Below are 15,559 nucleotides of genomic sequence, written 5' to 3'. Positions count from 1 at the left end.
GACCCGGCGCTGCCTCGGGGACTCTGACACATGAATATACAGCAGTGATATTAATATGTTACTTAAAGTGATCACACTGGAAAAGAGCCGCTGCTGTGGTCTGCAACTGGAAAAAGAAGGAAGAGATTCAATGGAAAGTGAGGGAATGTTGATGATTCAGTGGAACGACAACACAAACTACAGACTTGTGAGAAGAAATGTACACAATTCGTTATAGCAACAATCGTATATAAGCTTGAGTCAGGCTTGGATCTTGTTATCAGCCCCTGTGTATTTATAAATGATAGATGTAATGATGTATGGCCTCACTCTCCTGCCTCACACTCAATGCTACAGGAGATTCATATGCAGACATTCCATTGAATATTAACACATTCTCTGCTACAGGCACTGTGGTAGGTCATTCTGTGGAGAGAGAGTCCATGGTGCTTCCATTCACTATTCATTCCATGCTTGTATCCACTGTTTGAGTTATTCTCCTGGAGGTGCGCTCCGTCCCTGAATCCTATTCTGTGTGGGAGCAGAAGATCAGGATGTGTTAGCATTCAGCCAGCGATTCACAAAAGTGACTAGCAGACTGTAATTATGTCTGTCATCAGGTCAAACAGAGTGAGATATTCCAACAAATGGGTTTTTGCGATCATAATGGAGTCCAAATATCAGCAGCAACACATAAGCCCGATACTTTCCAACCACACAATCTATCAAGTAAGATCTCCTGTGGTTCGCTCAGCTGTCACAAGAGGAGGTTTGAGTCCTAATGATCTTCTTCTCCCTGCATATGTGTTTGTGTGTGTGTGTGTGTGTGTGTGTGTGTGTGTGTGTGTGTGTGTGTGTGTGTGTTTCTGTGTGTCTGAAGTGACTGAGAGGGAATTGCTGTCTGCTGAATGAAGGCATGCTGACAAGCCAAGGAAGAGGAGAAGAAAGACGAAAGGGTGAGACCTGGCAGGTGTACATAGGACCCTCCTATAGGCTGACGACGCCCTCGTGTGCGTCTGACAGGTGTGAGTAAGGAAACCCTGGTGCTTCTGCAGCTTCCTCCTCCCTAATCTGCTCTGCTCTGCTCGCCCACAGCCCTCAGGGTTAAACATGAATAATGAATCCTGGCTCCCAGTGGCATGTGCTCCGGAGCCTCTATATGCTCACATGACCAAGACTGTCATACCATGGCACCACTGCAAACTCTTCTCTAGGCTATAAAGCAGCAAATGTATATTTTGAATGTATTTCACAGACATTTTAAAGTTTTCGGCAGGATTATTCTCGGTAAAAAAAAAAAAAAAAAAGCTTGGTTCATGCTTTCACTTGACTTCATGTATTTTGTAAGATGACATCACTGCTGTATTTGTTCATATCAGTCTTCCATTCTCCTATTTGATCATTTTCATCTGTATGATTACATTCCAATGTCGAGTTTTCATGCATTTCTAAGACATATTAGTACATTTTTAATTAAAAAACTCAGTGATTGTTCTGACTTTATCGTTACCAAAGACCAGACAGAAACTGGGGACCATTTCTTTCATCAGCTGCTCATTTTAATGTATAACAACAGTACAAAGTGAATCTTTTGCTTGCAAAATAGGAGTGTTTTCTATGTACAATATATATATACAATATTATATCATTAAAAAAACATGAAAGTCTGACAGTATATTGCACAACACGTTTATAAATTATCATCATCAGACTACACTTGAAACAGATCTCTCATATTTCAACATTGAACAGGAAATGGAGTCATAATGCGTCTTCTTTTATCTCGATTAACGTGACTGAGGGCTGTTTGCAGGTTACAATAACCATACTGATGGTCAAATTGTGAAAAGGGCCCCAGAATATCACCAAATAGACGATTGCAGTGAATGAAACAGCCTGAAGCATAGAAATAAATGTATTTTTTAATCAATGCAGACTGTGAATCATAACTTATCCAAAAAAAATCAAACCTGATCAATGCACCGGCTCAGAGACAGAATGCTTCATCATGATAATAATCTCCAAAGTTTAGATATGGCACACAAATACAGTCAAATTAAAACTCGTGGTCTTAAGCAACAGACCAACAGATCAAAAAATATATTAGTAATCACGTGTCCACTCTGTGTACAAAATACTAAGAACACCCATTTCATATTGACTCCACTGGCCTTCCATCCTTTCATCGGTTGTTTCTGAAATTATATTTACATACGGACAGGTTTATGTTTATAGTGGATTTAATTAGAGAGATCGCCAGGAAACCTCAATTGAATTAATGCGTCCAGAGGCGGGAGGTGTTCTGAATATGTTGTACACTTGGTGCATTTCAAGTATCGCATTCAATGTAAACAATGATAGATGAAGCGGTGGGTTTGGGTGGGGGAGGGGGAGGGGCTCTAATCTGATCCAGCATCAGGCTCATAGCGTCATTAATCATGCTTTCTGTTACAGTTCAATTTGGTTCTCCACTTATCTTTAAATGGCTGAATTAGTGCTCTATAGATCATCACTGTACAAAATGTCCCCTATCTGAAATGGGATCTTTCTGAAACAATGGCATGTATTATTCAAAGCTGCTACAGGAGCGTTTAACATGAATGAAACGTGTTGTGTTTGGCACAGAAATCCAGGCAAGGGGGCTCTTTACAATTATTCAAAAGTGACGTCACGTAATTGATGATCTGACTCCGGCTGCACTCTGCTGTTATAAATACTGTTTTCAAGACTTAGCAGGGTTTTAGTCGGAATCCTTTTCTATGGAACAAGAGAAGGACTTGCAGGAATTGACCTTCAAGTGGACGGATGACGACATGTAATCACATCAGAGTCTTATGTGTACTTAAAAAAAAGGCTCGACAGGAATAAGCTTCACACCACTAAGTTACACGTCTCTGCTCCAGAATGGCTCCAAATGGCAAAGTCTCCACCAAGTCTGTGATATGTAGTGCGAGTAAGTGTCTGTCATGGGTGACATATAAAAAAAAGGACTTCTCGGCTCATCTCCCCAAATGTGCCGTCACGACAAATTGGCTCCTGTCTCCGCTGAGCTTCTCCGCTGACTTTTCAAGTTGAGTCATTCTTTATTAAGTGCACAGTCGTCTTCGGCGCTCAGGCCGAGTCGTACACATTTAGTATAAATACCAACTACAAAGACAAACCATCACCCAGTGGGAAAGAGAATTGGCAGCAACTGGAACCGTGACGGCCTAAATCCTCTTTCTTTAGCGTATTTTAGGAGTTGGATTTTTGCCTGATGGAGTTTGTTCAGAATAAAAACCCACGATATTGAATCCAAACGTGGTGCTTTGCAATGAGCTGCTGTTTGCTGTTTAATGTGTGGAGTCCTTTGCATGTCTGTGTTTATGTACATTCGTGTGTGTGTGTGTGAGTATACTGCATGTCCACTTGCATGTGTATACGTTTGTGTGCACACCGCGTGTCTGTATCTGTTTATACAGTAAGTCTACAACGTTTCTCTCTCTGTGTACATCACAATCTGTATGTAATGGAATGTGTATTTATATATGTGCCTGTACGGGCGTTTGTGTGTCTGTGTGTTCATGGACACTTGCCACACGGCGCCACATGCCTTATTATATTCTTAGGAACTGTAATGTCTTCAGGTCTTCTGTGTTTCCACGTGTGTATATGTATGTGTATGTGTACTGTACAGTGTGTGTGTGTGTGTGTGTGTGTGTGTGTGTGTGTCTCAGCTCTCTGTAGACATGGCTGAAATGATCTGTTCCACTTTATAAGCCAGCTTCTGCTTCCGGGCCTGTTCATCCTGCTCCAGCGCCTCAGTTATCTAGCGCAGACATGCAGAAACACACACACACACACACACACACACACACACACACACACACACACACACACACACACAGAAAAACAGATTTACAATCATGTGTACATTGCAACGTAAACTGTAGAGCCAAGGACATCGCAGCCGGTCATCTGTTATCTGTCTGTCAGCTTTAAGAGACATTTTACACTCAAACTGGATGAAATCAATTCAGCCTCAATTGCAGCTTTCAGTTACAATATTTTCATATTTTTCAAATTTCACGTCTTTTCAATAAGGCTACAACTAATAATGATTTCTATCGCAGAGTTGTCGTGTAACTTTTTAATAAAATAATTAATAGTTTAGTCCAGTTGTTCCCGAAGTGGGGGCGCGCGCCACTTTGGGAACCACGGGATCGGAAGAGGAGCGATATGAATAAGTTCCGCCTCAGTTAAAAGAATGAGGCGATAGTTCTTCGTCTCGCTGCAGGAGAATGAGCGTCCAGATAACATTACTGCTCCATGTATCTGTATCCTCTGTTATCAGGTTTGTCTGTCCGTTCTTTCCGTATTGTTTTTTATCGCTGATCTCTGATATAGCGCTGATTTAAACAAACAGTTTCTGCCACCTTTAACTTGATTTTCCTCACGTAGTTTGTTTATGAAACGCTGGCCAGGCAAACATCAAATTCTTTATCACACATTTTTTAGATCAGATTGTGTTTTCTTGTGAATCGATCGGACTTTGATTGATTGTTGAAGTGTTTCTTCTGTAGCATAGCTAATGAGCACAGTGTGATCCTCTGCAGTGTGTGTGTGTGTGTGTGTGGACTCGGGCTCACCTCTTGGCTGTACTTGCTGACGTAGGCGTAGATCTCATGCAGGGCACTGAGCACGTTGAACTCACTGGAGTGGAGGCGAGCCTGCTCAGCCAGATAGGCATTCATATCCTGATCGCTGATGGCAGGCAGACGGTTGATGTCAGCGTAGTACCTTGAAGGAGACGCAGCTTGTCAGTGTCAAAGTCAAAGACGTGCACGGCAAACCGTCGTCTCCTCCCCGCACGGTGTCGGTCTGTTTACAGTGTGGGACGTCTGTCATCATCTAGTCTAATGTTTATGTAAATCTGAGCCGTTTCAGATGGAAATATGAATCACGGGTTCAGTCATTTGTGTGATTTGGAGGCAGTAAATTACCAAAGAATCATATTATGGACTTACAATGGCTGCTTACACACACAACCTGATTCGCTGTCATGTCTATCTCACCTCAGCATCCCTCTCAGGTACAGCAGGAATCTGAATCTTAAACATAACCTCATCTGAACCTAATCCTATTTGTAATTTACCATATCTGAATTCTATTGTTGACAGCAAACACAGGAGGAGAGTTTTGTGTAGGTGGGCAGACACAGACACACACATACACACCTTTCTACCCAGCTTTTGTAGTGTGGTATGTCCTTGGCGTAGAGTAGCTTGGTGGAGGGCGAGTCTTTGCCCAGACGGTGCTCAGATGTGGAGCAGGAGTCCATGAAGGTCTGGGCCACCACAGACAGGCAGGCGTCTGTGATGCTGCTCTTGTGGATGTCAAACACAAACTGAGGATTCTTGATCACATTTACCCAGAAGCGAAGAGGCAAACTGCAACAGAAAAGAGGATCAAGAGAGAGAAAGAGAGAGATTTGACTCTTTGTTCACATTGTGAAATTGAATTTTTGTGGAATTTGTTATCTTCAGTGAAAAGCTCTTTGTCCCCATGAAATAGTGTTGCTTTTACAAATTGAAAGAAGATGTGAACTATGAACCAAAGTGTAATATGTTCAAATATTTGGGAAATGTGCAGTGGAACCGGAACACGTCCTGCTTCATTGGCGAGGACAGGGCTGAGATTGAGGGCGAGCCTGGGACCTTTGGGTGGCCCTGTTTCCCTCACCAGTTGCTCTTCCAGGTGTGGCGGACGTCCGTGTCATGGATACCGTGTCTGTCTGCCTGCTCATCCAGGAAGTCGAACATGTATTTGATTGCCAGAGGGAGAGCGGTGCCCCGACACACGGTGCTGAACAGAGTCTCAAAGAGATCGTCCACAAACTTCTGCAGCGTTCCCTGTGGAGAACATGGCACACATTGACCCATCAAAATCTAACGCCCCCCTGTCAGATCTCCCTTTGCTTGAGCGGCCTGTCGTGCTATCATGCAGTATGCAGCTGATGTGTGGCACCTTTGTTGCTAACAGCCTGGTCAGGTATATCTCAGACACCATCTTGCTCCCACGCTCGCCCTCCTTCTGGTCGCCGTGGTCGTGGTTCTTGACTAAGTGCCAAACCTTGACGCCACTCTCCAGGTCGGGGGTCAGCATGGGCACACGGGAGTGAGGGCTGTCCGGGCTGGTGGGGGTGGAGCGGAAGGAGACGTCCACACCTACACCGCCAAAGAGGTAAACATCACATTTCATGTCACATCATCGAACCCTCATCGCTCACACTGTGATCTGTGGGTAATAAGGGTGTGTGTGCATGTAATCATTCAATCAATACAACATTGGTTGTCATAGTAATGGCACAGGCATAGAATTAGACTAAAAACACGAGAAACCTAGCAACCATCTCTGGATTAAAGGTATGTTACATATTACAGGTGTAGCTTCCTAAAGTCATGACATTGTGAGAGAAAGTGTATTTGTATTCAAACAGCTCACATTGTGTTGAACGTGCTGAATAATAGCCGGATGAGTGACAGCAGATGGTGCCGCACTCAGCTGGAAGTATTCAAATGTATTTGTCAACAGTACTGACCGTATCTGCTGATGCTGCGGGGGAAACTGGTGGAGGAGGGAATGTTGAAGGAGGACATCTGCTTAGGCACCAAGGCCACCACACAACGCTCGGACACCTGGGACACACACACAAAGCCTGTCAATCATCTCACAGACATTTCACCTCACAGCTGTCAGAGGAAAGTAGAGTTTAGTTTGAGAAGTTTAGAATGTCTTCACTTTGTTAGGAGAGTATCTGAGCGTATTAAGGATCACGGCGAACTTTCTAAGCATCCTATCGTTTCTGCAGGTAGAAACAGGTAAACAACAACAAAACTGAACTTGTATTAAGACTTTCCTTGAGTTTTCAAAAATCCAACACTATCTCGTCATTAGCAGAGATGAGAGATTAGATCAATCATCCAACACAGCCGTGATCTCGACTCTACTGTCTCTGTTGTGGACTCACATTTGAATACAAATTCATTGTAAAATATCCCTTGGCTTTAACAGACTCAAGTGATTATGTGAATATGAAATAAGATTATAAGTTTGTTGAAACTGCTCGACTTCCATGCAAATTTTTGTCCATTAGCAAGACAAATCCAGGCTACTGTTCTGCATGAGCTCCACTTGAAGTTACTGCAAATCCACCAAAAAAAGATGGAAAGAAAGATGTTTTCCCTGCAGTTAATCCAGAATTTCTTTGTCTTTATTCCTTTCTCTCAATGGAATTAAATTAATGCAAAGTTTTGACAAGACTGTTTTCTGACAGGAGGAGGAGGAGGTCGGTCTACAAGGTGGCAGGTTGGTGGCACAGGACGTTAGCTTATAGACTGAAAGAATGTTAAGACAGAGACACTGGAGTGCAGATGTTCACTGAGTCACTGCGTGTTTGAAAGGTCAAGGTGAAACACGAGAATATGTATGAGTTACGCTCATTGCTTCATTAACAACATCTGCTGTGACACACTTGAGTAACTGAATTATTGCGGCTTGAAAGAAAATGAGTCAAAGCTGGAGGGGGGGAGGTAGTGCCTTAAGTTAGCATGTTAGTATGAATCTTAATAACAAACCTGGTAGTGCATGAGTGTGTTGAGTCTCTTCCAGTCGCTCTCGATCTTGGTGGTGATGTCCTCATCCTGGAGGACGACCCGGGCTGTCCTGCCCTGTCGCCACTCTGCAGGGAAACACATTGATATTAGAGGTATGTGGCGTTTGTGGCCTGACAGATACAAATTGTCTTCATTTGTCTCATTTCTGTCCTTTCCTTCTTTTTCACAAATGAAAACTCTGAGCTATAAACAGTAAGAAGAGTCAGATCCTCCCAGTGACAGACCTGTGAAAGCCCCTGAAGGTGTAATACAACAAACCTGAAGCAATATCAGCAACGCCTACAAGCAATCTTCCATGTTGCCCTTATTAAAGGAGATGTTAACTAGCTTTTGTTCCCAGACACGTAGCACTGGCTGACATGTTTTGGGTGTAATCCTCAGTGTAGGTACAGGCCCTGCCAGTATTTCATGTTTAATGCAGTGTTGGTGAGTGTTGGTTTGAGCCCACTGCTGATGTCATTCATCTTGAGTAATTCATCTGTTGTGATGGTTACTGCTGACTTAATAGCTCCCGTGACAGGCCGGCCGTCACCTCGCGTTATTACAACAGATAAATACCAGGAGAGCTACTTAGATTAATTACTTCAGTAAAACTTAATAACATAATAGAAAATATTCCACTCTGCTCCGTATCAACATGTTCTCTGTATCCAACAGTATATGTTACATTCTCTCTGCTATTCAGCTGAAACAAGCATGAGATAGGAGGTTTCTTCTTACAGTAAACGTAGAGTAAGGCACTTCAACACCATCTAAGCCAGTTTGTCTTACCCAGGTCCATGTCTGCAGCCCGTGGTCGTAGCGAGTAAGGCATGTTCTTATACACTGCATCCAGGATCTTCTCCTTCACCTGGGTGAGGGTGTCACAGTTGAGCACCTTGACAGGGATCTCTGGGCTGTTCTCATTGTCTGGGTTCACACAGCTCAGCGTCTGGGGATGGAGGATACACACAGGGTTGGTGGAGGAAGAAGCAGAGGGAAAAGAATTTTACCTTTCATTAGCGAGTCCTTCTTATGGAGAGAACCTCGGGCAGAAATGTAATTTCACACCTCCAGGAGGTGGTGGTGCATATCTAGCTGGGGCATTAAAGAAGTAATGAGACACAGCCTCTGATTCTGCCACAGCCATCAGAGAGGTGTCAACCTGTCGCTGGCTGGCTCTGCTGTGGGCCAGAGAGCGGAGGGGAGGAGCTCCGGTGATGGTCGGGAAGAAGAACCCAGCTGGCTTATTTTAATGGAGGGGGAGAGAAACATTTGGTGCTACACAGGTGGCCTCACCATGTGTGAAACTTTCAAACAAGCTGATTAGGTTCAGCACAGGCCAGTGAGGATTAATCAGAACGCTGCAATTTCCCTGATTATATTTTTTTCTCTTCATCCCCCTTCATTCTTTGTCCAATAATCTGCATAGCCAGATGTCCATTTTTGGGGAAATCCGCAGTTTTTGGATGAATGAAAGCATGAAAGCATGAAAGTCTCTCAGAAAAGGGCGGAGAATTTGTTGCGATACTTCAAATCAACACAACTACTCTGTGGAAGGAAAAGGAACCTGAGGAAAGTAAACAGAGTGTTTTCAAACGCATGTCAAGTGACTGTCAGGAGTTACACCATCTTGTTATCCACATCTTCTGACAGAAATTTCTCAAGTCTTCCATCAGTTTGACAAATTGGATGTCTGGCCATGAGAGATTATTTGTGTTACACCCAAAGGCACATTAAAGTGCAACGTCAGTCTAAACACACGTCGCCACATTTCTGTGGATTAGCCTCGGCCCTGTGCCAAGAGATTTGCACAAATTAATACAGGCAAAAATTTGGACTCTTTCTCTCTCTCTCTCTCTCTGCATCTGTGACTCACCAGGGTTTTGTACTCAATCTGTTGTCGGATGAGCTTGTCCTCACTCAGGGAGTAACGCGCCTCTCCAGTGATGGAGTCAATGGGCCCTTTCTCCATTTGCTGTTTGATGGCACAAAACAGCATGAAGAGAGGCTCGCCAGCACACTCCTTTGTTTTGGAAGGCAACCCGGGGAGATGATGGAGATAGGTGGAAGAAAAATAAACATGCAAGTACAAGAGAGAGAGAGAAAGCGACAGAGAGAGAGAGAAGGGAGGAAGACGGAGGGGAAGAGATGCATTTTCATCAGTGCAGAAGATGATGAGGCAATAACACGACTCATCAAACAGAATAAAATGGAGCCTCCTCTGCTTTTGAATTGCAAAGCTGGAGCTCCGTGTGACCCTGCGGGTAACTATTACCACTCTGTCTGTGAAACATGTCAATACCTGACAGTTAACGCCACGAGTATACGGCAAACACCCACGGCAGTCTATTTGCTCTCAAATCAATGCTAATAACTTGACGGGGGCACTGAGATACATCACATCATGACACCTGTAGCGATAACACGTGTGAGTCGTTTATATTACCTTGAGAAATTTGTGGAGCAAGAAGGCAAACCAATTTGTCAGCATCTTCTCTGCCACTGACTCCGTTCTGCAAGACAAACGGAAAAGCAACTCATCTGTTACCACGATCTGTCCCACAGAGAGCTCCGGCGCTCTGACGATCCTGTTCTGATGGAAGACGTAGAGTAGCGCTGTGTTGTTTGAAAGCCCCAAAGAGACACGGTGAGTTTACGGGGACCTAATGTTCTTACTCAATCGTCTCACAGGACACCTATTCCTCTGTAGTTGAGTGCAGAACATATTTGGGTCCTGACATCATTGTGCAGATGTATCTTAAATCCACTTCAGGTTCTTTCACTGTGCTTCTATCCAGCTGAGTCAGCACTTAGCTTTCTCAACTTTTAACCATTAACTACAGTCAATCATCAAGTTTGACCCATCTAGAGTTCTGTTGGTCCTAGGACATCCTTCCATCATTCGTCAAATATGCATGAATCGCTGTTAAATCACTTAGGAGACAAAGTATGGAGAAGAAATGCATGTGTTTGCACTTTAAATCAATCTAAATAAATAAATACAGGTAGGTGATGCCCAACGCTGCTTTAGGCCAATTCTGATGTGATTGTGGTGTTTACACGTACATGAGGTCATTCGTCTATGCAAACATACCGATGGTCAAAGCAACATCTGTCCTTTGTTGTCTTCCAGACCAATACTAATTCTAGAACAGTCTCATTCCCTTTTAGAGTGCCAGAGAGAAACAAGTTCAAGTTGTGCTGTCTCCCGTCTGAACTTATCCTCAAAAAAGCCCTCATGAAACATTCAGTAATCCAGGCTTAGAGCTGGGTAAACAATCCGAAGATAACCTGAGGTGGGAAAGAGGGAGAGAGGGGAGCGAAGGGCGGAGAGCAGAGGAGAGGAGAAGACGGAAGAATCTTGAGTTACAGCTGAATGTTTCATGAGTGGCACATAGAAGATAAGCCAGACTGACAATGGGCCTGCCACCCGCTTGCATTCACATTTCCACATCAGGTCCTCTTCCTCCAGCAGTCCTTCGCCACTCTCTTTCACCTTTACCGCTCCTGTCTTTCACCTGTCCTCTCAAGGACTCTGTTTCTCCCGCTCGTACACACTGTTTCACACTGCAGCACAAAGCAAATCCAAACAGAGCCGCGCTTCCCTTCACTTCCCACTCCCTCGCCCGTCGCAGGTGCACTTATTGGACTGGGAAGAATAAAGCGCTAAAGGATTATCTGGGACCGAAAGAAAGCAGCACTGATCAAAAGTGGTCAAGCTGCTAACCAGAGGCGCGCCCGTTTCAGTTTCTTCTTTTAATGAGATACGGAAGAAGCGCGTACCTGCGTAGGAGTAGCTTGGGATGGTTTTTGCTCTCCAGGTTGCGCTCTATGAGGTCTGAGAGGAGGTGTTTGAGGATGTCAGTAGCGTATTCCAGACGTCCCTGCAGAGCCGTCATGATAAGTGAGGCCACGTAGCCGCGGTCACGCATGGAGAAGGAACGCTGCAGCTCCAGAGTACGGATGAATGTCAGCAGGAAAACCTTGTTATTCACCAGCTGAGCAAACTGCTTCAAGGCTTTCTCCACATTCGCCTGACCGATCCCTGGCACCTATATACATCATGCGCACACACACACACACACACACACACACACAGACACACACACACACACACAGACACACACAGACACACACACACAGAGAAACAGAAACACAAATAAACAAAGCTAATAATAATAATAATAATAATAATGACATAACTGTGTGGAATAAATGCACAATATTGAGGAATGTTGGCGTCCCAAGCCGTCTCCAGCCATGTGTGCCTAACAGGAGCAGCAATGCAGAGAGGCTGAGTGCAGTGACATTAACACTGCTGCACAGGTCCAAGCACATCGCTGCCCACAGGGACAATTTGAGTCATAATTGTTCAAATGTATCAGTCAGATATAATCTACATAAGTTAAACATGAATTCCTTGAGGTAAATTTAGAGTTTGTTACTTTGATGAAGAAGTCCTGATGTCTTAAGTTTGATCTGAGTGTTTTTTGTGAGCTGGATGAAGCGTCAGAGAGAAAAAGTCCTTGAAAATGGATTAAAGTCCTTCAGCCTGTGATGCTGCTCACCTCCAGCTCTCTGAGCACAGGATGGTCGTCTATCCCAGGGAAGAGAACCCTCATCGCATAGGTGCGGTAGTCCAGGTAGGGGATGCCAGCTCGGTCCAAATCGCTGGTTAACTCATTGATGTCTGTCTGCAGCTCTGCGAAAGCTGAAAGAAGAATTTCACTCAAGATTTGAGGCAGTTTATTACAGGAAATTACTTTTCTCCACAGTCCCTATGTTTCCTTTACAAGTCTTGGACAACTTAAGGTAAAGAAATAAGTACTTTCCACTCTGATAGTTTTAGCAAGGCAGTGTAGGGAACAACCTAACCTGAATACATAATGCGAGTGGTTCTAGCAGACTGTATTTACAATAGTGTCACCTCTCTGATTGGCTGATCTAATTTACCTTCTTTACACTCAAGAGCTACCCGGGACTCCAGATTATCCATCTGCATCTGCAGGCGCTTCAGTGTGAGGTCATTCTCGTGGGACTTCCGTCTGTAGGCAAGTAGGACTATGAAGACGATGATGAGGAGCAGGCCTCCTCCGGCTGCGATGCTGAAGATGGCAGGTAGGGTGAGCAGGCTGTCTGACCGGATGTGAACTTCTCCTGGAGAGATGTGCAGACCTCCTACTTGGACCTGGACAACACCAACAACAGTCAGTAAGTAACACAGCACTTCATTTGTACCCTGATATAGGTCATATAGATATTTGGTTGTTAATTTAAGTAAAACAGTCTTCTAGAGAAATGTATACAAAACCGAGACTTTTAAAAGTTCATCGCACATGAACGTCTTACGGCTTCTTCTCATTATTTGCAACGTTGCCTTCTAATAAGTCTGCAGGGCAATGAGCATTAATTGGGAAACCAGCAGACCATGAGTGACAGACAATGACACAATGACAGTGACTAAGTGAAAGCCTGTCGGTGACCCAAAAACACAGTGACGTGCAAACACTGACCCACATCCGAGCTGAAAGGCAATCACATGGGCACACAGACAGGCAGAGAGTGTGTTGGACTGACCAGGACTTTATGTTGCCCGGTGAGATTAGGTGGCTCACACAGTAACTGCGTGTCTGAGACAGTGAGAGTACAGGGCGTATCTCCAATCAGCACAGTGTAGTTCAGCCTGGCTCCTCCTGATGTAGACGGCACCAGGTTACGTCCCTGAAGATACAAACACAGAAATGCTGAAAACAGTAGAATACCGAGTTCTTCAGATGATAAATGTTTCACACGTTTTGTTTGTGAGACTTAAAAGCAGCAGGTCTTCTCACTACTTACTTTGAGGATGATGGGAGCTCCAGGTTTCTGCTCCAGAACCCCTGACAGGCTGAGGGGCTCCAGGTAAGGGTTGGGATAATAGATGAAGCTTGTGTTGTTGTACGTGAGCAGAGCCTGGACGTTGTTGAAGACGAAGCCGAACTCGTCCACGTGCTTGATGGTCTCCTGGTCAGCCGTGTACTCGGACTTGAGCGAGGGAGCGAAACAGCTGATGGTGGTCGTGTTCAACACTTTACACACCTGGAGAGGAATCAGACATTTTATTAGGAATCTGTGCCATCTTATTTCAGCATTTTCAAATATTTCATGGTTTTTCAAATGGCGCCAGTTTAAATTGCATCCCATATTCAAGGGTTTTCAGTCATTCACTTTTAAAATACATTCAGACTTCAGGCCCTTCTAACTTCTTCATTCTTTCAGGTACAGAAACCATTCAAACATTTTCCAGGCCTTCACACGTCAATCTTCCAGACACTTCTTCAGCATTCAGCAAAACCTTTCAGCAATTGCAATCACAGCGCATTTTCTTCAGCCAATCCATTCCTAGTTACACTTTCATGTCTGTTTAATGTTGCTTTGAAAACAGAAAACGGTCTTTTTGTACGCTGACACAGAGGGGAACTGGGTCGGCGACTAATTGTAGCAATTTGTTTATTTGGTATTTCTAAAGGGACTTCTCACACATCTCTACCTGGAAACGTATAAATACATCAAAGATAAAGTCCACCACCTGTTCCTTTCATGCCCTGATTGCAGAATTCCCCCTAAATACATTTGATACTGTTCTATCTTCAATCATCAGTTACTCTTAGGAAAACGTTGCATGTTCTCCTCTCAAAAATAAAGCTTACATTTGTGACAAATCTTCTAAAACTTGCTGTGTTATGAATCTAAATGTGTTTCATGTCTTTCAGCATTAATTAGGCCCAGCATTATTAATGTGGATGTTTTTGTTATGGCTGACACTTTTCCAAAGGCTTATTTAGGGCGAAGGTTCACTTATAATCCCTTTGAATCTCTCTGCAGCTATTTACACTTGTGGTATTCATTGATCGCTTGATATTCAAGGCTTTCATCATTAACACTACAATTAATTGATGAAAAGCACAAGCCTGGAAGCAAAATCTGTATCTGAGGAGCATCACTGTTTTAGTTTGAGGTCTGATCATTTAATAATTCAGATACACAGATTTCATTTCTCGTCTGGACATTTTGCTCTATATGCCTGTATGTTTTATCGCTTCTGTTCTTGTCAAATCTCTTTTTGGGGCTGAACGCCTCAGTAAGTGACCTTTTTATAAGTCTTGTTGTTTATGTAAGACTTCATTTTCACAATCAACTGCAGTGACATTTTACAAACAACCACCAATTAACAGCTATTATTCCTCCAGGCAGTTTTCTCTCCCTTTTGCAGCTTTGTATACGTTTCCTTACTACAGACTAAACCCTTCCCCTGCTGCTCCACCTTCTGCCCCTGCCACCTCATTATGCATATTTCTAAAAAAAATACAACTGTTGGCTTCATTTAGAATACAAGAGCATAGATCAGTCTGTAATACATTGAGGATAAATAAATTCACCACAACACTAAATCTGCCCAAGTGCATCGTAGCATACTGTCAATAAAGAACTAATTTACCGTGCCATTTCCCATCAGCTTGAGTAAGTTACATCAATACAGGCTAAGTCCAGTATATTAGCGGTTGTCGTACTCACATTGACAGACTCATGACCAGCATATTTGACTCTGACCCGCGGCTCCTGGACCACATCCAGGTTTGTTCCAGTCACTGTCAGGGTGGTGTGCCCGCTGTTGAGAGGGAGGGAACACTCTTATTTAATAAACAAGCACCTGTAGCACGACACAAAGCTCTGTGTGAAACAACACAAACGGGCTGTTTCACTGTAATGTCATCAGTGAGAGCTGCACAGAGATCTATATTTATGACATTTTCCAGAAGAAACTCCATTAATGCGTGTTTGGTGAGGTATATCTGGCGTGTCACCCTGTCTTTGTTATTGGGCAGAAACCCCAGATCAAACATGTGAACCAGCTGGCTGCTATTTTATATTCAGCTACGGGTGTGAAGCTGGCATAGAATGAA

At 43.8% G+C, this 15,559-nt stretch overlaps 1 protein-coding gene across 1 annotated transcript in view; it reads right to left on the bottom strand.

The window, feature by feature from the left end:
• Nucleotides 1–1,571: 1,571 nt before the first annotated feature.
• Nucleotides 1,572–15,559, bottom strand: part of LOC142996445 (plexin-A2-like) — a 44,881-nt gene continuing 30,893 nt past the window's right edge. The window contains exons 16-31 of the mRNA XM_076147452.1: nt 15,171–15,264; nt 13,455–13,694; nt 13,194–13,337; nt 12,570–12,804; nt 12,185–12,327; nt 11,400–11,668; nt 10,063–10,129; nt 9,493–9,639; nt 8,406–8,565; nt 7,596–7,699; nt 6,560–6,656; nt 5,986–6,185; nt 5,701–5,870; nt 5,196–5,408; nt 4,608–4,758; nt 1,572–3,787 (exon numbers count right to left, since the gene is read on the bottom strand). Coding sequence (XP_076003567.1) covers nt 3,692–3,787; nt 4,608–4,758; nt 5,196–5,408; nt 5,701–5,870; nt 5,986–6,185; nt 6,560–6,656; nt 7,596–7,699; nt 8,406–8,565; nt 9,493–9,639; nt 10,063–10,129; nt 11,400–11,668; nt 12,185–12,327; nt 12,570–12,804; nt 13,194–13,337; nt 13,455–13,694; nt 15,171–15,264 — 2,530 coding nt within the window. The 3' untranslated portion in view covers nt 1,572–3,691. The remainder of the gene's footprint in view (nt 3,788–4,607; nt 4,759–5,195; nt 5,409–5,700; nt 5,871–5,985; nt 6,186–6,559; nt 6,657–7,595; nt 7,700–8,405; nt 8,566–9,492; nt 9,640–10,062; nt 10,130–11,399; nt 11,669–12,184; nt 12,328–12,569; nt 12,805–13,193; nt 13,338–13,454; nt 13,695–15,170; nt 15,265–15,559) is intronic.

Source organism: Genypterus blacodes, unplaced genomic scaffold (genome assembly GCF_046128005.1).
Source record: "Genypterus blacodes isolate CSIRO-AG114 ecotype Tasmania unplaced genomic scaffold, CSIRO-AGI_Gbla_v1 ptg000037l_1, whole genome shotgun sequence".
Taxonomy (NCBI): Eukaryota; Metazoa; Chordata; class Actinopteri; order Ophidiiformes; family Ophidiidae; genus Genypterus; species Genypterus blacodes.
The sequence above is the reverse complement of the archived record's forward strand: the minus strand, read 5'-3'. Positions and strand labels throughout refer to the sequence as shown.